The following is a 23,314-nucleotide window of genomic DNA, read 5'->3' on the forward strand; positions in this document are numbered from 1 at the left end:
AAAAAATAGCGCAGGGGGTGTAGCCCAGAGGTTGAATGCCCCTGGCTTCCATCCCCAGACCTGCAAAAAAAAAAAAAAAAGAAAGAAACAGGGTCTCACTAAGTTGCTGAAAGCCTCACTATGTAGCTGAGGCCGGCTTCGAACCTGCGCAATCCTCCTGTCTCAGCCTCCCAAGCGGGGAGATTACAAGCATGTACCACCACACCCGGCTCAATATAATTAGTATCTTAATGTTGATTAATGAAGGAGCTACGTCCTAATATGTGTAAAAGTATGAATATAGCATGGTTAACCTGGACACTCATTGTTGGGATGGAGGGAAGGTGAGCAGTGGGGGTGGAGAGAGGGCACCAAGCACAGTCTAAATGTACAACAATTTCAATATGTTCCACATATAAATAAATAAAATTTAAAAATATAAAAAATAAAGCTGGGCGTGGTGGCGTACGCTTGTAATCCCCACGCTTGGGAGGCAGAGACAGGAGGATCGTGCAGGTTCCAAGCCAGCTGTGCAAGAGACCCTGTTTCCAAAATAAAAATATAAAAAATAGGTGTCTGAGAGTGCTGAAGGTAGAAGGGTTTCCAGGAACCCCAGTACCACCATAAATAAATAAATAAAGTATAAACTTAAAAAAAAAGTTCATTATGTATAGTTTCTAATAAACTAAAATCATAACAAGCTTACAGAAATGATGGAAAAGTTCAAGGAAAATATAATGTTAAAAATAGTGACAATAGCCGGGGTGGTGGCGCACTTTTGTAATCCCAGCATTCAGGATGCTGAGACCGGAGGACCATGGTTGGCAGACAGCCTCAGCTACTTAGTGAGACCCTGTTTCAAGATACATAATAATAATTAAAAAAAAAAAACAGGGCAGGGGGTATAGCTTGGAGGTTGAGTGCACCAGGTTCCCTCCCCAGCCCCCCCCCCAAATCGTGACAATACACTAGGAATTACTTTATTTATTTATTATTTATTTATTTATTTTGGGGGTACTAGAGATTGAACTCAAGGGCATTCTATCTCTGAGCTACAACCCTAGCCTTTTTTTTTAATTCTTTTTTTATTTATATATATATATATATATATTTTGCGGGTCTGGAGATGAAATTTAGGGGCATTCGACCTCTGAGCTACATACCCCGTGCCCTATTATTTATCTTTATTATGAAACAAGGTTTCACTAAATCGCTGAGGGCCTCACTAAGTAGCTGAGGCTGTCCGCGATCCTCTGGTCTCAGCCTCCCGAATGCTGGGATTACAAGCGTGCGCCACCACGACCGGCTTATTCTTTATTTTGAAACAGGGGCTCACTAAGTTGCGGAGGCTGTCTTCGAACCTGTGAACCCGAGCTGGGGTCTCAGCCTCCTAGGTACTTCAGAAGATATTTCTCACAGCGATCTGCCGAAACTCGGACCAAGCACTGTTCTGGGTAGGGAAGTACTCGAATAAAAAGGCATTGCAGGTACCAAACGGGCCAGGCTCCGCGTTCTGGCCGCGATCGCCGCCCGCAGCAGCCACTCGCCACCCATAGGCGGCGCGCGTGAGCGACCGCGGGGTCGCGCCTCGGGAGCGCGCCTCGGGAGCGCGCCTCCCCGTCGCCCCGCGGTCTCTCTCGGCTTCCGTCGAGCACGAGCAAGATGGCAGCCTCCGAGACGGTTAGGCTGCGGCTTCAATTTGACTACCCGCCGCCGGCCACCCCACACTGCACAGTCTTCTGGCTTCTGGTCGACCTGAACAGATGCCGAGTGGTCACGGATCTCATCAGCCTCATCCGCCAGCGCTTCGGCTTCAGCTGCGGGGCGCTCCTGGGCCTCTACCTGGAGGGCGGGCTCCTGCCCCCCACCGAGAGCGCGCGCCTCGTGAGAGACAACGACTGCCTCAGGTGCGCGCGGGCCGGGGGCGCGCGGGCTCGGGGGCGCGCGGGCCGGGTGGGTCCAGGCGGAGCCTGCACAGGCCAAAGATGGGGCGCGGGAATCTGCATCCCAAGGAGCATCGTCCCCCGGGATGCCTCTCGTGACCCCAGGAGCCGCCCTCCTGCTCAGGGGCAGGCCCGAGCTCTTCCTCTTTGGGTTTTTTTTCTTTTCTTTTTTTGGTGCATTTTACCTTCAAGCTACACCCTCCCTCCCCAAGCTTTTTTTTTTTTTTTTTTTTTTTTTTTTTGCGGGTCTGGAGGTGGAATTCGACCTCTGAGCTACACCCCCTGCCCTATTTTTTTTTTTTAATCTTTATTTTGAAACAGGGTCTCACTAAGTTGCAGAGGGCCTCACTAAGTAGCTGAGGCTGTCCACGAACCGCGATCCTCCGGTCTCAGCCTCCCGAATGCTGGGATTACAAGCGTGCGCCACCACGCCCGGCTCTCTCCCCAAGCCTTTTCACTTATTCTCTTACTTTCGGTGCTGGAACCTTCTATCTCTGAGCCACACCCCTAGCCCTATTTTACTTTGTATTTTGAAACAGGGTCTCACTTAAATTGCGGAGAGCCTCACTAAATAGCTGAGCTGGCTTGTGCACCTCCGATGCTTCTGTCTCAGCCTCCCAAATGTTAGGATTAGAAGCATGCCCCCCCCCAAAAAAAAAAAGCCCGCTTTGCCGGGTTTATTCACTTTTTTTTTTTTTTTTTTTTTTTTTGCGGTATTGGGGATGGAACACAGGGGGGATTCTACCTCCGAGCTACACCCCGCCCTATTTTTTCTCTTATGGTACTGAGGTATTGGGGATGGAACCCAGGACATTCTACCTCTGAGTGACACCCCAGCCCTATTTTTTATTCTTTATTTTGAAACATGGTCTCACTGAGTTTCAAAGGGCCTCACTAAGTAGCTGAGGCTGTCTGCGAACCGCAATCCTCCTGTCCTGGCCTCCCAAATGCTGGGATTACTAGCAGGTGCCACCATGCAGGGCCGAAACAGAATCTTGCTGAATTGCCAAGGGTTTAAATTGCTGAGGCTGACCTTGAACCTGTGGTCTTTTTTTTTTTTCTTCTAGGTACTGGGGATGGAACCCAGGGGCATTCTACCTCTGAGCTACAGCCCCAGCCCTATTTTTTATTCTTTATTTTGAAACAGGGTCTCACTGAGTTGCAAAGGCCTCACTAAGTAGCTGAGGCTTTCCTCAAACCACGATCCTTCTGTCTCAGCCTTCCAAATGCTGGGATTACAAGGGTGTGCAACCACGCCCGGCCCTGTGGTCTTTGCGTTTCAACCTCTCAAGTAGTAGGATTGCTATGAAACACCACCACGCCCAACTGAGACTATTTAAATATTACAAGTGTAAGGGTTTTGTCTCTTCCTATTAAGTTTTATCAACTGTCCCTTTCCTAAGGAATTAATAACTTGCCACAAGCTAACTAGTTATACTTCAGTTAATGAATCATTTGGGAATTACACTATCTATAATGAAGTTAACAATGTCAAAAACTACTGTGAAAATTATTATAAGTAACAATTACAATACAATGGCAGGCAAATTTCTCTAAAATGCCCCAAATGCACAATTGAATATGGCAAGAAATACCTCTGCAGGGGCTGGGGATGTTTTAGTGGAAGAGCCCTTTTCTGGCATGAAGTAGGCCATGAGTTCAATCCCCAGTAACACAAAAAAGAAAAAGAAGAAACTGAGAAACTTTATTAATTGGCTTCAGTAGTGAATGGGGCAGACAATAGGAAAAAACTAAATTTGCAAACATTTAGGTTTTTGTTTCATGTCCCCAGTTGGTCTTCCCCTAGGCAAATTCACTTTTTCCCCCCCTTTTTCAGACCTACAGGAGAAAACATAGTTTCTGTTGTTAGAAGTACCTGTTGTTGGAGTACATACACCAAAATAACTAGTTTCGCACTTCTGAATACAATCGTCTAGTTTGAAGCAGGCATTTAGGCTGAGTAGTTAAACCAATTTACAGTGCTAAGTACAGAAGATGGTTGAGAAAAGGGGTAAAGTCAGCTGTGGTAGCCATGCCTGTAATCCCAAGAACCAGGAGCCCATGGCAGGAAGGTCCCCAGTCCCCCTCCTCTCTCTCCACTTTGTTTGCAGATAGGATCTCACTCACCAAGGCTGGCCTGGAAACTGATCCACCTCTCACAGCCTCCCAACGAGTGGCACTGCAGGTGGAGCCACTACACCCACAGGGATGTAGTTCTAATGCGTACATCTCTGGTCATTCAGTTATTTTTTTGTTCTTAGCATAATTGTTTTCTGAGGTCTTTATTTTGTCTTTTTGGAACCGGGGATAAAACCCAGGGCATTGTACTTGCAGGGCAAGCACTTTGCCAATGATTGCCATATGATTTGTGTATTTATATATAATTAGCCAGGCATGGTAGCACATGCTTGTAATCCCAGTACGTGGGAGGCTAAGACAGGAGGATCACACAGGTTCGAAGCCAGCCTCAGTTACTTAGGCTCTCAGCAATCTAGTGAGATCCTGTTTCCAAATAAAAACATAAACATAGGTCTGACAGTGTAGCCTGGAGGAAGGCCCTTGGGTTCTATCCCCAGTACCACACACACAAAAATGATATAATTGTGTTTTATTTTGTTTTGTACTGAGGATTGAACCCAGGGGATTTTACGTTTCGGCTACATCCCCAGCCCTTTTTACTTTGAAACGGGGTCTCCCTAAGTTGCTGAGGCTGGTTTTGAACCTGTGATGCTCCTGTCTCAGCTTCCTTAGGACTAAGATTACAGGCGTGTGCCACCATGCCCAGTTATAGTTGTGTTTTCAGTTTCTTTTCTTTTCCTTTTTTGTGGTCCTGGGGATGGAAGCCCAGGGCCTTCTACCTTTGGGGTTCTTTTTGTTCTTTATTTTGGAACAGGATCTCACTAGGTTGCAAAAGGCCTCACTAAGTTGCTGAGAGTAGCTACGAACCTGTGATCCTCCTGTCTCGGTGTCCCGAAAACTGGCATTATAAGTGTGTGCCACCACAATGGGCTCTATAGTTGTGTTTTCTGAAGAATAAAGATTCCTTTTACCAGCCGGGCGTGGTGGCACATGTTTATAATCCCAGTACTTGGGAGGCTGAGACAGGAGGGTTGCACAGGTTCGAAGCCAGCCTCAGCTACTTAGTGAGCAACTTAGAGAGACCCTGTTTTAAAATAAAATATAAAATAGGTCTGGGAATATAGCCCGGAGGTAGAGGCCCCTGGGTTCCATCTCCATAGGTCAGTCAAGTTGATACAGAAAATTAACCATCACTGACTATCACTTCAGACAGATCATTTCCATGTGTTGGGAACATTTAAAAATCTTCTCTACTAGCTATTTGGAAATATTCAACTAATTGTTGGCAACTGCATTTATCCTACGGTACTGTGTAACATTTGAAGCTATTTCTTCTATTTAACTATACCTCGTTCCTTTTCTCCCTTACATTCTTTCCAAGCTCTGATAACTACTATTCTATTTTTACTTCTTTGAGATTAACTTTTTAGCTTCCACATATAAGTGAGAATACGCAGTATGTCTTTCTGTAGCTGATTTATTTCACTTACTACAGTGTCATCCAGTTCTATCCCTGTTACTACAAATGAAAGAATTTCATTCTTTTTATTGCTTAATAACATTATGCTACACACTCATATCACATTTTCCTCGTTCATTTATCTGTTGATGGACTTGTAGGTTGATTCCATAATGTGGCTTTTTTTTTTTTTTTAAATACTGGGGATGGAACACAGGGGCATTCTACCTCTGAGCTACCCCACAGCCCTATTTTTTATTCTTGATTTGGAAACAGGGTCTCACTGAGTTGCAAAGGGCCTCACTAAGTAGCTGAGGCTGTCCCTGAACCATGATCCTCCTGTCTCAGCCTCCCAAATGCTGGTATTACAAACATGCACCACTATGCCCGGCTTTATAATTTGACTATTAAAAATAAAATTTTGGCTGGATTTGGTGGTGCATGCTTGTAATCCCAGCACTTGGGAGACTGAGACAAGAGGATTACAGGTTCATGGCCAGCCTTAGCAACTTAGGACCTCTACAACTTAGACCCAGTTTCAAAATAAAAAATAAAATAGAGCTGGGGGCATAGCCCAGAGGTAGAATGCTTTTGGATTCAATCCCTAGTACTGTACAAAAATAAAATCTCATTTTTATAAAAGCAACACACAGTCAAAAAATTAACAATAACATTATTACTTTTTAGGTAGTATATATATTGGTAAGATTGGGAGTTTTGAAGTTAGACAAACTGAGGTTGAATCATCTTTCTGCTATTGATCAGCTGTTAATCTTGGACAAGTTACCTGATTAAGTTAAAATGTCATGGCCCATAAAATGAAACATACCTAATTGGTGGTGGTATTGATTTATTTAGCAGTACTGGGGATGAAACTCAGGGGCATTCTACCTCCAAGCTACATCCCCAACATTTTTTTTTTTTTTTTTTTTTTGCAGTACAGGGTATAGAACCCAGGAGCATTCTACCTCTGAGCTACACCCCTAGTTCTGTTTTTATTCTTTATTTTGAAACAGGGTCTTGCTGAGTTGCAGAGGGCCTCACTACATAGCTGAGGCTGTCCTCTAACCATGATCCTCTTGTCTCAGCCTCCCAAATGCTGGGATTGCAAGCGTGCGCCACCACACCCCGCTTGTAGTGGTGTTTATTTATTTATTTATTTATTTATTTTATTTTGGTGGTACTGGGGTTCCTGGAAGCCCTTCTACCTCTGGGCTACACTCCCAGACCTATTTTTACATTTTTATTTGGAAACAGGGTCTCCTAAGCCAGCGCGCGCAGCTGGCTTCGAACCTGCGCGATCCTCCTGTCTCTGCCTCCCAAGCGCAGGGATTACAAGCGTGCGCCACTACGCCCGGCTGTAGTGGTGTTTAGATCAGGGAAAATGTATAGGAAATGTTTGGGACACAGTAGATATTCAGTAAATAAAACTAATCACGTGAAAGGTCACCATAAATGATGCTGTATAGGCCATTTTGTCAGTCTTTTTTTTCCTTCAATGATGTGATTTTTTTTATTGACTGGTGATAGTGACAGTTTGCAGAATTTTCTTGGCATATAACTACATCCTAGAGATAGGCTTATGAATTTCTCACTCCAGCTTCCTCTCTCTCTCTTTTTTTTTTTTTTTTTTTTTTTTTTGACAGAGTTAAATTAGAAGAGAGAGAAATTCCTGAGAATTCTGTAGTGGTTAGTAACGGTGATGATGCTGATTCGTCACCTAGAAAAGCAAAGAAGCGGGCTTTTAAATTGGAGGAGGATGAAGAAATTGAGCTCGATTACACATATTCAAAGAAGCATTGGAAGAGGCAAGAGAAAAATAGCAGTAACGAGAAGGTCTTGGATCTAGAACCAAAAGCTGTCACAGATCAGACTGAGAGGAAAAAGAGCAAGAGAAAAAATAAAGCCATATGTGGCTTGGTGGATGGTGATGATGAAGACACCAAAAGAAAATTACTAAAGAAAAAGGAGAAGTGTGAATATAAAAGACAGATCAAGAACCCCAGGTGTCCTAAAGTGCAGGCAATAAAAGAGTGGGCCCTCCAGAAATGCCCTCCCAAGGGTGCTGCTAGAAACAGCCTTGTGAAAGCCAGGAGGAAAGGTGGGGTGCACCCAAAAGATACCCCCAGTTCCTCCTCGAATTCTGAGTCTTGCCTTGAATCCACCAGTGATGGCCTCAGCAATGCTGGAAATACCACGGAGAAGCTGTCAGCCAGTTTACTAAAGGAAAGACCCTCTACAAAAAGTACAGCCACAAAACCAGCTGCCAAAGTTGCCTTAACCTCCATCCCCAGCAAAGGCAAGACCGCCAGAGCTTCATCTCCCAGTTCAGACTCCAGTTCGGAGTCAGATGACCAGTGTGTGGTGTCCCAGAGCACCCCGGAGGGTGTTGCTGGCTTGAAGATAGGCCTCTTTGCAGGTAGAGGTTGTCCAGGTCCAGGGCTGCCATCCCAGACTCCAAGTGCTGGAGGATGGAAGTTTCCTAACTCAGAAGGCAGCAAGCAGGCTCCTGGTACACCTCTCCCCACCAGTATAGGAAGAGGATGGGGGAGAGGAGAGGACCTTCTGTCTTGGAAGGGAGCGAGGGGCCGGGGCATGAGAGGGAGAGGTCGAGGACGAGGGCATACTGTTCCCTGTATTTTAAATACTAACATTGAATATCAGAAGCAACAGCAGTTAAATGAGATAGTAACAAACTCATCTACTATTATCCAGGTAAGTGTTATTTGTTGTGATTTGATCTTCCTTTCCCCCATGCATTGTGTCTGGATTGCATGTCATGGGTTCCCATTTTCTCACCAGTAACAAAGTTACCTGACTAATGCTGTTTTTCAGAATCCAGTAGAGATACCCAAGAAGGACTACAGTCTGTTACCACTCTTAGCAGCTGCCCCTCAAGTCGGAGAAAAGATTGCATTTAAGGTATATTTTAAAACAGCAACAATTAACAACAAGAAATGTTAGCTCCCCTTCCAAGTCAACTCACATAGCAAGTCTTATTAGTGGTATTTAATTGATTAATTAATTAATTAATTAATTTTTTTGGTGGTAATAGTGGTATTTATAAAAATCCTTCCCCCGGAGCCCCTCAGACTGGTGAGGATGGGCACCGCGCGTTTTTCTGAGGAGGCAGAAGTGGTAGGAGCTAGGAGCCGCGGAAATGTGAGAGCATTAAGAGGCCTGTGTACTTGAGGGTTTTTTTCTTCTTTTTTAGCTTTTGGAACTAACATCTGATTACTCTCCTGATGTCTCCGACTACAAGGTAAGGTGGTTTATTTAAAAATAATTAAGTTAGCTGGGCGTGGTGGCGCACACTTTTAATCCCCGCGCTTGGGAGGCAGAGACAGGAGGATCGCGCAAGTTCGAAGCCAGCCGCGTGCGCTGGCTTAGGAGACCCTGTTTCCAAATAAAAATGTAAAAATAGGTCTGGGAGTGTAGCCCAGAGGTAGAAGGGCTTCCAGGAACCCCAATACCACCAAAAAATATAAATAAATAAAAAAATAAAAATAATTAAGTTAGCTGGGTGTGGTGGTGCACACTTGTAATCCCAGTGCCTGAGAGGCTGAGACAGGAAGATCACAGGTTCACAGCCAGCTTCAGAAACTAGCAGAGGCCCTCTGCAACTTAGACCCTGTTTTAAAATAAAAAGAAAAAAAAGTAGGACTGGGGTTGTAGCTCAGAGATAGAATACCCCTGGGTTCAAGTCCTAGCACCACCAAAAAAAAAAAAAAAAAATTAGTTGGATGCGCTGACAGGTGCCTGCAGTCCCAGCTACTCGGGACGCTGAGGCAGAAGAAGGCCTGCTTGAGCCTAGGAGTTCAAGACTGGCCTGGGCAACACAGGGAGACCCCACCTCTAAAAGGAATTTAAAAACTTAAAGCTGGGCTTGGTGGCGCACACTTGTAATCCCAGCATTCGGGAGGATCGCTGTTCGTGGACAGCCTCAGCTACTTAGTGAGGCCCGGTTTCAGAATAAAGAATAAAAAATAGGGCAGGGGATGTAGCTTGGAGGTTGAATGCCCCTGGGTTCTATTCCCAGACCCACACACAAAACAAAAACAAAAAACAAAAAAACACTTAAATTGCCAATTTATTATAAGACTAAAGTTATATTTACTTCTACTTGCACGTATAATATAGATTTTTTTTTAGTAAAGTCACAAAGTAGAAGAAATTACTTAACAAAATAATTATCTTTTTTTTTTTTTTTTTTTTTGTGGGTTTGAGGATGGAACCCAGGGGCATTTGACCTCCAAGCTATACCCTCTGCCCTATTTTTTACTCTTTATTTTGAAACAGGGTCTCACTGAGTTGCAGAGGGTCTTACTAAGTAGCTGAGGCTGTCCGCGAACTGCGATCCCCTGATCTCAGCCTCCTGAATGCTGGGATTACAAGGGTGCGCCACCACGCCCGGCTATAATTATTTTTTTAATAGTATCACTGAGAAGTCTCCCAATGTCATAATGTCATTTTCCTTATACTTGGAAAGAATATAGAATGAGAATCATAAGCTTGTTTTTTGGTGGTGTTTTTGGTTTTTTTGGTGCTTGAGGGATCAAACCTAGGCCTGGTGCATACTGGGAAAATGCTCCCCCAATGAACCTTACTCCCAGGCCCAAGCTCAGTTTTTTTTTTTTAAATGGTGCATTAAAGTCTCACATCATAATATAAATTATATTGGCAGCATAAGTTTAAATTTGTATATGTGGAGGGGGAGGTGTACTGGGGATAGAACCCAGGAGCATTCTACCTCTGAGCTACACCTCCAGCCCTATTTTTTATTCTTTATTTTGAATCAAGGTCTCACTGAGTTGCAAAGGGCCTCACTAAGTAGCTGAGGCTGTCCTTGTACTAGATCCTCCTGTCTCAGCCTCCCAAATGCTGGGATTACAAGCCTGAGCCACCACGCCCGGCACCAGCTTTATTCTTTTATTTTGAAACGAGATCTCACTAAGTCACAGAGGCTGGCTGCAAACCTGCGATCCTCCTGTCTCAGCCTCTCAAGTACTGGGGTTACAAGTGTGTGCCATCACACCCCTTAAGCTTAAAATTTTTAGTCACTTTTTTCTAATCAGTTTAGACACACCAACTTATTTTATCTATTCCATGATTCTAAACTTTAAAGGAAAACAACAACAACAACAAAAAAATAGCTCTCATGCAGAAAATTGAATTTTAAAAATCATTTGCTTTTTTTGTGGTGCTTGTGGTTGAACCTAGTTCCTTGTACATTTTAAGCAAGCTTGCTACCACTGAGCCACAGCTCCGGCGCCAGCATATTAATCTGTTTCATATGTTTGTGAGCTATTATGGCCTAGTATAGTTTCTTTGGCTTAGCAGTAATGGGAGGTAATTTGCAAATACCATTCTTGGAATTTATTCAGCATCTGAGATTCAGTGTCAGTATACGCTAAGACATATGCTAAGCTAGCAGTTTGCCACTGAGCCCAGTCCCCAAATCCCATATGAACTTTCTCACTATTCATTAAAAGCTTAACTCGATCAGTGGGATCACAAAATTACAGGGTTTTTTTTCCCCTTTTTTTTTGCCCACCAAAATTTTGTCAAAAATCTTAAGGTGCATACTTTTTCTTTTTCTTTTTTTTTTTTTGCAGTACTAGGGATTGAACTCAGAATCATTCTACCTCTGAGCTACACCCCCAACCCTATTTTTTATTCTTTATTTTGAAACAGGGTCTCTCTGAGTTGTAAAGGGCTTCACTAAGTAGTAGCTGAGGCTGTCTGTGAACCGCCATCCTCCTGTCTCAGCCTCCTAAGTACTAGGATTATAAGTGTGTGCCACCATGCCCAGCTTCTTTTTCTTTTCTTTTTGGTACTGGAGACTGAACCCAGGGGCATTATACTGTAGAGCTAAAACCCCATCCCTATTATTATTATTTTCTTTAATTTTGAAACAGTCTTGCTAGGTTGATGAGAGTCTCACTGCTTGGTGAGGCTGCCCACAAACCTGTGGTCCTCCTCGCTCAGACACTGAAGTACTGGGATTATAGGCATGTTCCACCACACCTGGTTCTACATTTTTATTTTAATACAATATACAGAATAATAGTCTGTTTTTTAAAAAATAATTGGTAATATTAATATAGTAATATAGGTAAAGTATAAGGGAATTTTGTGTGTGTGTGTGTGTGTGTGTGTGTGTGTGTGTGTGTGTGTGTGTGGCTAAGGATTGAACCCAGGGGTACTCTACCTCTGAGCTACACTCCCAGCCCTTTTTTTTTTTTTTTTTTAAATTTTATTCTTTATTTTTGAAACAGGGTCTCAACTGAGTTGTGGAAGACCTCACTGAGTAGCTTTGCAGGCTGGCCTCAATCCTGTGACCCTCCTGTCTCAGCCTCCCAAGTACTGGGAGACAAGTGTGTGCCACCATGCCCGATGGGAATTTGTTTTAATCTGGGTTGATAACTCAGTAAACTTGTAACATCTTGGCAAGAACCTTTCCTTGAAGGCAGGCTAGAAGAATAATCAGTTAATGAAGGGTCTGGCAGGCTCATTCATATATTTTTCATCTTCTTAATCATTTAGTTTTTCCTTTGGATGAAGTCACCATATAATTTACCATCTAAGTCAGATATTTGTGAGTCAAAGGGAGGGCTATTAGTAGTTACGCTGGAAGTAAAGATGTATAGAGATCTGTCTTAGGCACCCCAAAATGTTTTGTCCCCTTACTGTAGATAACAAATTTAGCTCTGGACTATATGAAATATGGAAATGAACATTAAATTAATACTAGTGACCTAGTATAATCTTTACCTTTCTTCAAGCTCTGTAGGTGTCTAGCATTTATGATTAATATTGTGTGTGTGTGTGTGTGTGTGTGTGTGTGTGTGTGTGTGTGTGTGGTGTGCTGGGAATTGAACCAGGCCATTCTACTTCAACCCTATTTTTTTTTTAATTTTATTTTATTGGTGCACTGTATTCATACATCATAGTGGGATACAAACTTTTGTAGACATACATGCACCCATTGCCCAGTCAGTCCCCACCCGATCCCCACCCCATTCTCTCCCCATCCCTCCCTCCCATGCTTGGCTTAGTGGTTGACATCTAGTATTATAGCAATATCCAAAATTAAAAATGATAATCTCACATAACAGTTTCATTTGTCTGATGCCAAGCTTTTGATGATTTAAAGATAACATTTCAATATTTCTTTTTGCTTTCTTTCTTACCAGAGCATATTTTTTTCTGTTTTTTTTGGTGAAACTATCATATATTTATATATTTATTTTTCAGAAAAAAATCTATCCTAATATGGAATATGAATTCTAGATACCCAAAACAATCTTGAAGAAGAACAAAGCTAGCAGATATATATTTTCTGATTTCAAACCATATAAAGCTACAATAATTGAAACAGTGTAGTACTGTTCTAAAGGCAGATATATAAACCATTGGAGTTAAATACAAGCCTAGAGCTAAATTCTTCCCTATATTGTCAAGTTATTTTTGACAAGGTTTCCACGAACATTTGGTGGTGGAAATAATATTCTTTTAACTAAATATTGTTGAAAAATAATAATTACATGGAAAAGAATAAAATTGGACCCTTACCTAATCCCACATACAAGTATTAACTCAAAATAGATAAAAGACCTAAATATAAATCTTAAGACTATAAACTTTTAGGAGAAAATCCGGGTCATAAAACCTCACATCATTGAAATTGGCAGTGATTTCTTGGATATGATTTCAATGGCACAGGCAACAGAAGAATATACAAACTCCCTAAAAAATAAAAAAAAATATTGTATATCCAAAGACAATGTAAACAGAGTTAAAAGTTACTAATAGAATTGGATAAAATATTTCCAAATGCTATATCTGAAGGTATATTAATATCCCAACTAGAAATCCTAAAAATTAACAACAATAAAGGCAAACAATACAATTTAGAGATAGGTAAAAGCCTAACATAAATAATGAATCTCCACAGATAACCAATCTTAGGTGTCTAGCATTTATGATTAATATTGTGTGTGTGTGTGTGTGTGTGTGTGTGTGTGTGTGTGTGTGTGGTGTGCTGGGAATTGAACCAGGCCATTCTACTTCAACCCTATATTTTTATTTGGAAACAAGATCTTGCTAAGTTGATGCGAGCCTCACTGAGTTGCTGAGGCTGGTTTCAAACCTGCAATCCTCCTGTCTCCGCCTCCAAAATTCTGGGATTATAGGCGTTTGCCACCAAGCCCAACCAAAATCTATCTATTCTGCTTCTGAAGATATTTCTGTATATTCAGATAGAGTCTTTATAAGTTATTTGTTTTTATTTCCCCTACATGTTGATTTAAGATTTAACTTTTTTATTGAGATAAAATTCACATTACATAAAACTTACCCTATGCTGGACATGGACACACGCTTGTAATTCCAGTACTTGAGAGACTGAGACAGGAGGATCGCAGGCTCACAGCCATCCTCCGCTACTTAGGCCCTATGCAATTTAGTGAGACCCTGTTTCAAAGTAAAAAATAAATAGGACTGGAGGTGTATCTCATAGGTAGAATGCCCTTGGTTCAATCCCCAGTACCGAAAGAAAATAAAAACAGCCTTACCATATTAACCATTTTCAAGTGTGCAATTCAGTAGGTTTTTTTATATTCATGATGTTTTACATGTTGATTTTTGACTAAGACTTTTGTTTTTGAAAGGAAGGAAAAATATTAAGCCACAATCCAGAGACGCAGCAAGTAGATATAGAAATTCTTTCATCCTTACCTGGTGAGTCTTTTAGAAATGAATTTGAAAATGTAGGCTCTTCTTATGTACAGCGGGTTCTGAATAGTCCTTATCCACAGCGGTGTTCTCTTCCCTGGCCTCCGCTTTCCTGGCATCCACGGTCGACTGGTGCTGTTACCTCTCAGCACGCTGCAGGCCTGCAGGCTGACACTCCGACTCCTTGGATTGTGTGTTTACTTAGATATGTTGGATTGGTTTTCAAAGCTGCTGGGCTAAGTCATTCTATCATTCTTTGTCTATGTATATGCATAAAAAGTTATGATTTGGTGAAAATTAATTACAGAAAGAATTATTTCTAGGAAGTCTAAGTTTATTGCTAAACTTAGGAGAATTACTGAAAAAGTCTTACTAAATTGCATGTGGGTGGGTTGGCTATAAAAGATTGGGAGGAATTTGGTAAAAATCATGGAAGATTCTGTTCTGAGATTGCCTTACAAAGTATATCATTCTTACATCACTTTAAAAAAAACAATTTGGGAATTTTAGATAATACATTAGGGTTATGATTTAAAAAAGAAAGGCCACACCGGGCGTGGTGGCGCACGCTTGTAATCCCCGCGCTTGGGAGGCGGAGACAGGAGGATCGTGCAGGTTCGAAGCCAGCCGCGCGCACTGGCTTAGGAGACCCTGTTTCCAAAAATGAAAATGTAAAAATAGGTCTGGGAGTGTAGCCCGGAGGTAGAAGGGCTTCCAGGAACCCCAGTACCACCAAAAAAAAAAAAAAAAAGAAAAGAAAAGAAAAAAAGAAAGGCCACTCTGTTCAATAAACTCATGAGACCTACTCAGTTCTATTTCAAAAGATTGGCAAATGAATGTACTTTTGTGTATTGAGTCAAATTACAATATCTGAAATGTGGGTGTATAGATACACTCTCACACTTTATTTAATTTTTTTTTTTTTTTTTTTTTTGGTGGTACTGGGGGTGGAACCCAGAGGCTTTCTACCTCCAGGCTATACTCCCAGACCTTTTTTATATTTTATTTGGAAACAGGGTCTCACTAAGTTGCTGAAAGCCTCACTAAGTAGCTGAGGCTGGGTTCGAATCCGTGCGATCCTCCTGCCTCAGCCTCCCAGGGGCGGGGATTACAAGCGTGCGCCACCACGCCCGGCTATTTAATTTATTTTTGATGGTGCTGGTAGAACCCAGGGTATTGCATGGCACATATTATTCTTGATAGTTCCCTACATCATCCATAATTAACTCTACCCATTATACATTCTGAAAATCTGGGCTATAATTTTTTATGTGTGTGTGGGTCTGGGGATGGAACCCAGGGGCATTTAACCCCTGAGCTACACCCCCTGCCCTATTTGGTTTTTTTAATTCTTTATTTTGAAACAGGGTCTCACTAAGTTGTGGAGGGCCTCACTAATTAGCTGAGGCTGTCCGCGAACCATGATCCTCTGGTCTCTGCCTCCTGAATGCTGGGATTAAAAGCATGTGCCACCACGCCCAGCTGAAGATTAATTTAAAATGTATTACAGGGGTACCTATCCTGATGTCTTTTTCTTTAGCAGACTCTAAAGTAATTTCTTTTTTTTTTTTTCAATACTGGGGATTGAACCCAGGGACATTCTACCTCTGAGCTACATCCCAGGCCTATTTTTCATTCTTTATTTTGAAAAAGGATCTCACTGAGTTGCAAAGGGCCTCATTAAGTAGCTAAGGTTGGCTTCGAGCCTGTGATCCTCCTGTCTCAGCCTCCCAAGTACTGGGGTTACAAGTGTGCACCACCATGACCAGCTCTAAATTAATTGTTTTTTAAAAAATTAGGTAGTGAATGAAAGATTCAAAGTTCCAATAGAAATCAATCAAAAGGAAATTTTCAGCAAAATCCCTTTATGAACCTGGTGTGATAGGTCATGCCTGTAATCCCAGTACTTGGAAGACTGAGACAGGAAGATTGCAGATTTGAGGACAATCTCAGCAGTGTAGCAAGATTCTCAGTAACCTAGTGAGACCCTATTTAAAATAAATAAATAAAAAAGGCTGGGGTGTAGCTCTGAGAGGCAGAATACCCCTGGGTTCAATCCCCAGTATAACCAAGAAAAAAAAAGCCCTTTATACCTTTACGATGTTAAGTAAAAGATTAGATTAAGAGTAGGTGTTTTTGCTGAGTATGGTGGTGGATGCCTGTAATCCCAGTATTAGAAAGGCTGAGACAGGAGGGTGGCAGGTTCAAGCCCAGCCTCAGGAACTTAGTAAGGTTCTCAACAACCTAGCAAGATTCTGTTTCAAAATATAAAAGTAGCTGGGCGTGATGGCGCACGCTTGTAATGCCTGCGCTTGGGAGGCTGAGACAGGAGAATTGCACAGGTTCAAAGTCAGCCTCTCAGCTACTTAGTGAGGCTCTCAGCAACTTAGTGAGACCCTATTTTCAAATAAAGTGTAAAATAGGTCTAGGAGTATAGCCCGGAGGTAGAAAAGCCCCTGGGTTCCACCCTCAGTACCACCAAAAAAATAATAATAATAATAATTAATACAAATACAAAATAAAAAGGATGAGGAGCTGGGTATGGTGGCACATGTTTGTAATCCCAGTACTAGGGAGGCTGAGACAATAAGAACACAGATTGGCGGCCAGCCTCAGCTATTTAGTGAGGCCCTCTACAACTTAGTGAGACCCCATTTCACAATGAACTGAAAAGCCAGGCATGGTGGTGCACGCTTGTAATCCCAGTACTTGGGAGGCTGAGACAGGAGGATTGGGTTTGCGGTCAGCCTCAGCTACTTACTGAGACCTTTTGCAACTTAAACCTTGTTTCAAAATAAAGAATAAAAAATAGGGCTGGGGATGTAGCTTGGAGGTAGAATGCCCCTGGGTTCCATCCCCAGTACCACAAAAGTAATCTCAGTACCTGGGAGGCTAAAGACAGGAGGACTGTAGGTTCAAGGCCAGTCTCAGCTACTTAATGAGGCTCTGCAACTTAATGAAACCCTGTTTCAAAATAAAGAATAAAAAATAGGGCTGGGGGTATATCTTAGAGGTAGAATGCCCCTGGGTTCAATTCCCAGTAGCCCCCCTCCACACACACACACACAAAGGGTCATTGAAATAGGACCTGTTGCTGGACTTGGTGGTGTACACTTGTAATCCCAGTATTTGGGAGGCTGAGACAGGAGGATCGCGCAAGTTCGAAGTCAGTCTTAGCTACTTAGTGAGGCTCTCAGCAACTTAGTGGGACCCTCTTTCCAAATAAAATATAAAATAGGTCCAGGAGTGTAGCCCAGAGGTAGAAGGCCACAGGATTCTATCCCCAGTACTGCAAACAAAACAAAACAAAAAAGGACCTGTCCAAAGATTAAAGTACAGCACTGAAACAAAAAATGATAACGTTGCAAGTGCCTTCTAAATTGCATTTAAGTGAAGATACAGAAAGTGGTTTTAACAATGGAAAGGTTCAAAATCCTCAAGAAGTGCCAGGCATGGTGGCGCACGCTTGTAATCCCAGCATTCGGGAGGCTGAGACTGGAGGATCACGGTTCTCAGACAGCCTCAGCTACTTAGTGAGGCCCTTTGCAACTCAGTGAGACCCTGTTTCAAAATAAAGAATAAAAAAATTGGGCAGGAGGAGTAGCTTGGAAGTCAAATGCCTCTGGGTTCCATCCCCAAACCCACACACACACAAAAAAAAAAAAACAGAATAATGCTGGGACTGTAGCTTGGAGGTCCAATGCCCTGGGTTCCATCCCCAGACCTACAAAGAGAAAAAAAAAATCCTTGAGAAGTAACACAAACAGAAAACTGTACTAAGATTTCACAAAGAAACTTCCTAGCCTGGCGTGGTGGCGAACGCTTGTAATCCCCGCGCTTGGGAGGTGGAAACAGGGAGGATCGCGCTGGTTCGAAGCCAGTGCTGGTTCAAGAGACCCTGTTTCCAAAAAAAATATATGAAATAGATCTGGGAGTGTAGCCTGGAGGTAGAAGTGTTTCCCGGAACCCCAGTACCACCAAAAAAAGAAGAAGAAGAAGAAGAAGAAACTCCCAGAGCTATTTCATGACATTAGAAGCCCAAAGAGTAAAATGTTGAAGCCAAGTGTGGGTTGCATGCCTATAATCCCTGTACTTGAGAGGCAGAGAAAGAAGGATCACAGTTTCTAGGACAGCCTCAACAAGTAGTGAGTCATCAAACTAGTGAGACTCTGTTTCAGATTAAAAATAAAAAATAGGGCTGGGGGTGTACCTCGGAGGTAGAATGCCCCTGGGTTCCATCCCCAGTACACCACACACACGCACACACAAACACACACACACACACACAAATGTTGAAGACTGACCCAAACCTAGAAAGGAATGTGACAGTTCTACAAGGCATAGAAAAGATGCTCTGGGTGTATTGCAAGTTACAGGACAAGAAGGCAAGCGTTATTCCCAACTACCCTTGCTAAGTTTCTTACAAAGAAATGAAACACTTTCTCACTTTCTAATGTTTTAAATTAAAGTATACTACATAAATAATTTTACTTTTCCTATACAGTGGAAGTTTTTAATATTTTGGAGATTTTTGATGATCATAATTTTTCCCATTGCTTATGGAGATAGTTTTCTATGGTGTTAGCTTGTGTGGTCATTTTCCTAATTCTGTACTACTGTGCAAGGCTGAAAGCTGCCTGTGTTTCCAAGTAGTTGGTATATGTGATTTGTGAGGACAGGAGACATTTCATGTCACCTTCCCTTTTTTGAAACATTTAAGTTACCTTTTGGAATTGTATTGTGAGTCCACATTCTTTTCTGGGGTTGCTGGTACCATTTCAGCAAGATCATTCTTTATTTTTATTTTTTATTTTTGTATTTCTTTTTTTTTGTGGGTCTGGGGATGGAACTCGGGCATTTGACCTCCGAGCTACACTCCCTGCCCTATTTTTTATTCTTTATTTTGAAACCGGGTCTCACTGAGTTGTGAAGGGCCTCACTAAGTAGCTGAGGCTGTCCACGAACTGCGATCCTCCAGTCTCAGCCTCCCAAATACTGGGATTACAAGTATGAGCCACCACGCCCGGCTAAGATCATTCTTTCTTATGAAGAAGAGATTATCTCGGATGAGTGACCAAGAAGCTCCCTGTTGCTGGCACCAGGCTCCCTGTCTCCTGTAACTGAGCACTCCATCCCTGTACAAATGAGCATATTGTGACTCTTTCTCTTCCTGTAGAAGAACTTTTTTTTTTTTTTTTTTTTTTGGTACCAGGGATTGAACCCAGGGGCATTCTTCTGAGCTATAACCCCAGTGCTATTTTTTATTCTTTATTTTGAAACGGTCTCAAATTGTGGGGGCCTCACTACTAAGTAGCGGAGGCTGACCACAAACCTGCAATCTTCCTGTCTCAGCCTCCCAAGTACTGGGATTACGGGCATGTGCCACCACACCTGGCTTAGAGGAACATTTTAAACATTGAGAAATGACTTACTGTCTTTCCTCCCTAACTTCTGGTTTCAGACTTGAAAGAACCTGGGAAATTTGATTTGGTTTATCACAACGAAAATGGAACTGAGGTAGTGGAGTATGCTGTGACGCAGGAGAAGACGGTAGGCATCTTCTTGTGTTGCTTGGTCAGGTGTTCTCTTGACTGATAACCTGATTGAACCCAGGGCATTCTACCTCTGAGCCACACCCCCAGCCCCTTTTGTTTTTTATTTTGCAACAGGCTCTCAATAAATTGCTATTTTTTTTAAGGTGGCTTGGAACCTGAGATCTTCTGTCTTAGCCTCCCAAGTATTGGGATTACAGTGCTCCACAGTGCCCAGCCATAACCTGGGGGTACGGCAGGTGGTAGTGTAGCTTCTTGAACCGCCTATATTAGGACCATAAAGAATCTAGGATCTGGGTGTATCTAGCCTTCCTACTGAAGGGTTCTAGCCAAGTGCCAAATCAAGTTGCCATTATGGACCTCAGAGAGTCTGCTCAGGAAGATACCCAAACAATAAGCTCTTGTTCAAGGGTGTAGAGTTAGCCGGGTGTGGTGGCGCATGCTCATAATCCCAGTGTTCTGAAACCGGGAAGATCACGGATTGCGGACAGCCTCAGCTACTTAGTGAGGCCCTCCGGAACTTAGTGAGACCCTGTTTCAAAATAAAGAATAAAAAGCAGGGCCAGACTCGCCAAAAAAAAAAATAAATAAAAGAAGAAAAGTGTAGAGTTGCTTAAAATTAGAGTTATATACTCCTGGGTTCAATCCTCAGTACCTCAGAATAAATAATTTATTATTCACATTTTGTTTGAATGTAAATTTATAGAAATCCTAACTAGACTATATTTTCCTTTTTTATTTTTTATGTGTGTGTGTGTGTGTGTGTGTGTGTGTGTGTGTGTGTGTGTGTAACTGTATGTGTGGGATTGAACTAAGTAGCTGAGGCTGGCTGAAAACCTGTGATCCTCCTGTCTCAGTCTTCCAAGTACTGGGATTACAAGTGGGCACAATCAAATCTGGAGGTTTTTTTTTTCTTTTCTTTTTCAAGTACTGAATGGTGCTGCTAGAGATTTATTCCAGCCAGGCATTGTAACCCCAGTACTTGGGAGGCTGAGACAGGGGGATTGCAGGTTTGCAGCTAGCCTCAGCTACTTAGTGAAGCCCTTCGCAACTTAGTGAGACCCTGTTTAAAAATAAAGAAAAAAAATAGGTTGGGGTGTAGCTAGAAAGTAGAATGCCCCTGGGTTCAATCCTTGGTACCACAAAGAGAGAGGGGGCGGGGGGAGGGAGAGAGGGAGACTGACTTATTTATTTAAAGAATTCATTTTGCCGGGCATGGTGGCATACTTGTAATCCCAGCATTCGGGAAGCTGAGACAGGAGGATCCCAGTTCACAGACAGCCTCAGGTACTTGTGTCCTTTGCAATTCAGTGAGACCCTATTTCAAAATAAAGAATAAAAAATAGGGCTGGGGAGTGTAGCTCGGAGGCAGAATGCCCCTAGGTTCTATCCCCAGTACCACCAAAAAAAAAAAAAATTGTTTTAAATAAAATTAAATAAGTAAGTGCATTTTTAGGCTGTGTAGTGAAATCAGAAGATTTGGAGATGGGCATGGTTGCACACATTTATAATCCCAGTACTTGGGAGGCTGAGACAGGAGGATCACAGATTCATGGCCAGCCACTGCAACTTAGTAAGACCCTGCTTCAACATTTTAAAAAAAAAAGGGCTAGGGGGTGTAACTCAGAGGTAGAAAGCTCCTGGGTTCAATCCCCAGTACCAAATATATATATTTGGCCAAGCTAAGGGTGGTGGCACATGCCCATAATCCCAGTGTTTGGAAGGCTGAGATTGGAGGATTGCGGGATCTTGGCCAGCCTCAGCAAGTTAGTGAGGCCTTCCGCAACTTAGACCCTGTTTCAAAAAAACAAAAAAATAAAATGGGGTTGGGTGTAAAAGGTAGAATGCTTCTGGGTTCACTATTCAGTACCACACACAAAAAAGATTTGGCCAAGTCTCCCGTACTTCTTTATTTGCAACATAGGAGCTTTTTTTCTTGAAATGTGTCCCTAGAAAACTGCACTGGAGAATTTAACCTTGGAGGCTTTCTTCTTTGTGCCCTGTTTCAGAAGGCCTGACCCTGTTTCAGAAGGCCTGAAGTAGAAAAGAAAACTTGTAATTTTTTCTGACACTAGATGGCACTCGTGACTTATTCACGGGGCTGAGTTAGTGGTTGCCTTTGGGTTGATTTGTTGTTCCTGTGTGTAGGCAGTATAGGATAAGAACCAGAGCTACAAAAGAGAGCATCGGCGGCCTTGTGGTAACCACTCGGACCACAGCTGGCTCCCAAGAGGTCTGCAGCTGCTAGTCCACAGATACTTGTACTCTTCTCCAGTCCCTTAGCCCCTCCCACTTGTAAAAAAAAAAAAAGATGGAATATGTTTAATGTGAAATTTAGTTGCGTTATAGAGAAGTATGTTAATTGAACTCAATTTACTGGGACTTAAATTAGTCCATTTCTTCATTCGACACAAATGAAAATTTACTTGACTAAACTAAAATTTTTAATTTGCAGAATCTCACACGACCTCAAAATGAAGTGTTTAAAGTGGCTATTTTGTATTTTTTCCTCAGATCACTGTTTTTTGGCGAGAGTTGATTGACCCAAGACTGATCATTGAATCTCCGAGTAACACCTCCAGTGTAGAGCTTGTCAGGATATGAACTCTCCACCTCATAATTTCTAAAAGTTTTGTTTGTGAAAGTGACTATAACCTGAACTTTTTTTTTAATAGCATCTGAAAGTTGAATGGATTTTTTTGTTATCTTTACTTGATAGGAAAGAATCTACCTCATTATTTCAAGTAATATGGGTGTTGGATTGTAGATTTTTTTTCAGGTTGCTTTTAGTAAACAGTTTAAAACATGACATTCCTAGGCAGGCATCAAACCAATATGTTTGATTTCTTCTCTGTTTCTATTTTTTGACCATTCAGTAGCAGTCGTCCGTAGGCATCGATAAGACCAAGTACAAGAACGTGCTGCCTATCTTGTTTCAATAATTTTTATTACGTGACATTTAAAAAATATTAAAGCATGTTGCTTGACCTAATTTTTTAACATTTGAGTTGTTCCATTACACATGGAACCTCTTATAAATTTCAAGTATTTTATACTTGTAATTCTCAAGAGTTAACAGGTGGTTGGATTTGTTGCAGGCAGTGAGTTACGGAATCCTTTCGTGTTTTTCTCAATCTAAAAATTAAGGGTTCTCAGGGTCCTCTGTAGAGCAGTGAAAATAAGACTCGGCTCATGTGTTTGGAGGAGAACTGGTGTCACAAAGGGCGAGAGGACTTGCTGTGAGCCCAGACCCCAAGGGGTTCTCTGGCTACGACGACGAGCACCTGGCTCAGTGCATGAGCTGGAGTGAGGATCTTGCACAGAAGCTTCCTTCTCTGGTATTACTCACCACACAGCTAAAATGGCTAAATATATACTGTGAAAATGGCTTTAACAAAAGGTCAGATTCCTCCTTCAGTTTTGCAAATTTATAAATAAAATCATATTGAACTTAATGTCTATGCTGAGTCATGTGTAGTTGAATATTTGCAAATTGTGGTTTATAATAATGGAAGAGTTTACAAATTTCCATAACAAGATTTGGTTTGACTGAACAGTCTGGCGTT

The 23,314-nt window shown here is 42.1% G+C and overlaps 1 protein-coding gene across 1 annotated transcript; it reads left to right on the forward strand.

The window, feature by feature from the left end:
- Positions 1 to 1,641: 1,641 nt before the first annotated feature.
- On the forward strand, positions 1,642 to 22,991 carry COIL (coilin; the record flags this gene model as incomplete). Its single annotated transcript, XM_080714035.1, has 8 exons — positions 1,642 to 1,886; positions 7,107 to 8,175; positions 8,296 to 8,382; positions 8,675 to 8,722; positions 14,133 to 14,202; positions 19,658 to 19,746; positions 22,263 to 22,340; positions 22,917 to 22,991. 8 exons carry the CDS (start codon positions 1,642 to 1,644, stop codon positions 22,989 to 22,991), a joined length of 1,761 nt encoding a protein of 586 aa, XP_080570161.1.
- Between the last annotated feature and the right edge of the window lie 323 nt (positions 22,992 to 23,314).

The sequence above is a fragment of the Muscardinus avellanarius genome, assembly GCF_963383645.1.
Source record: "Muscardinus avellanarius genome assembly, chromosome: 16".
Lineage (NCBI taxonomy): Eukaryota > Metazoa > Chordata > Mammalia > Rodentia > Gliridae > Muscardinus > Muscardinus avellanarius.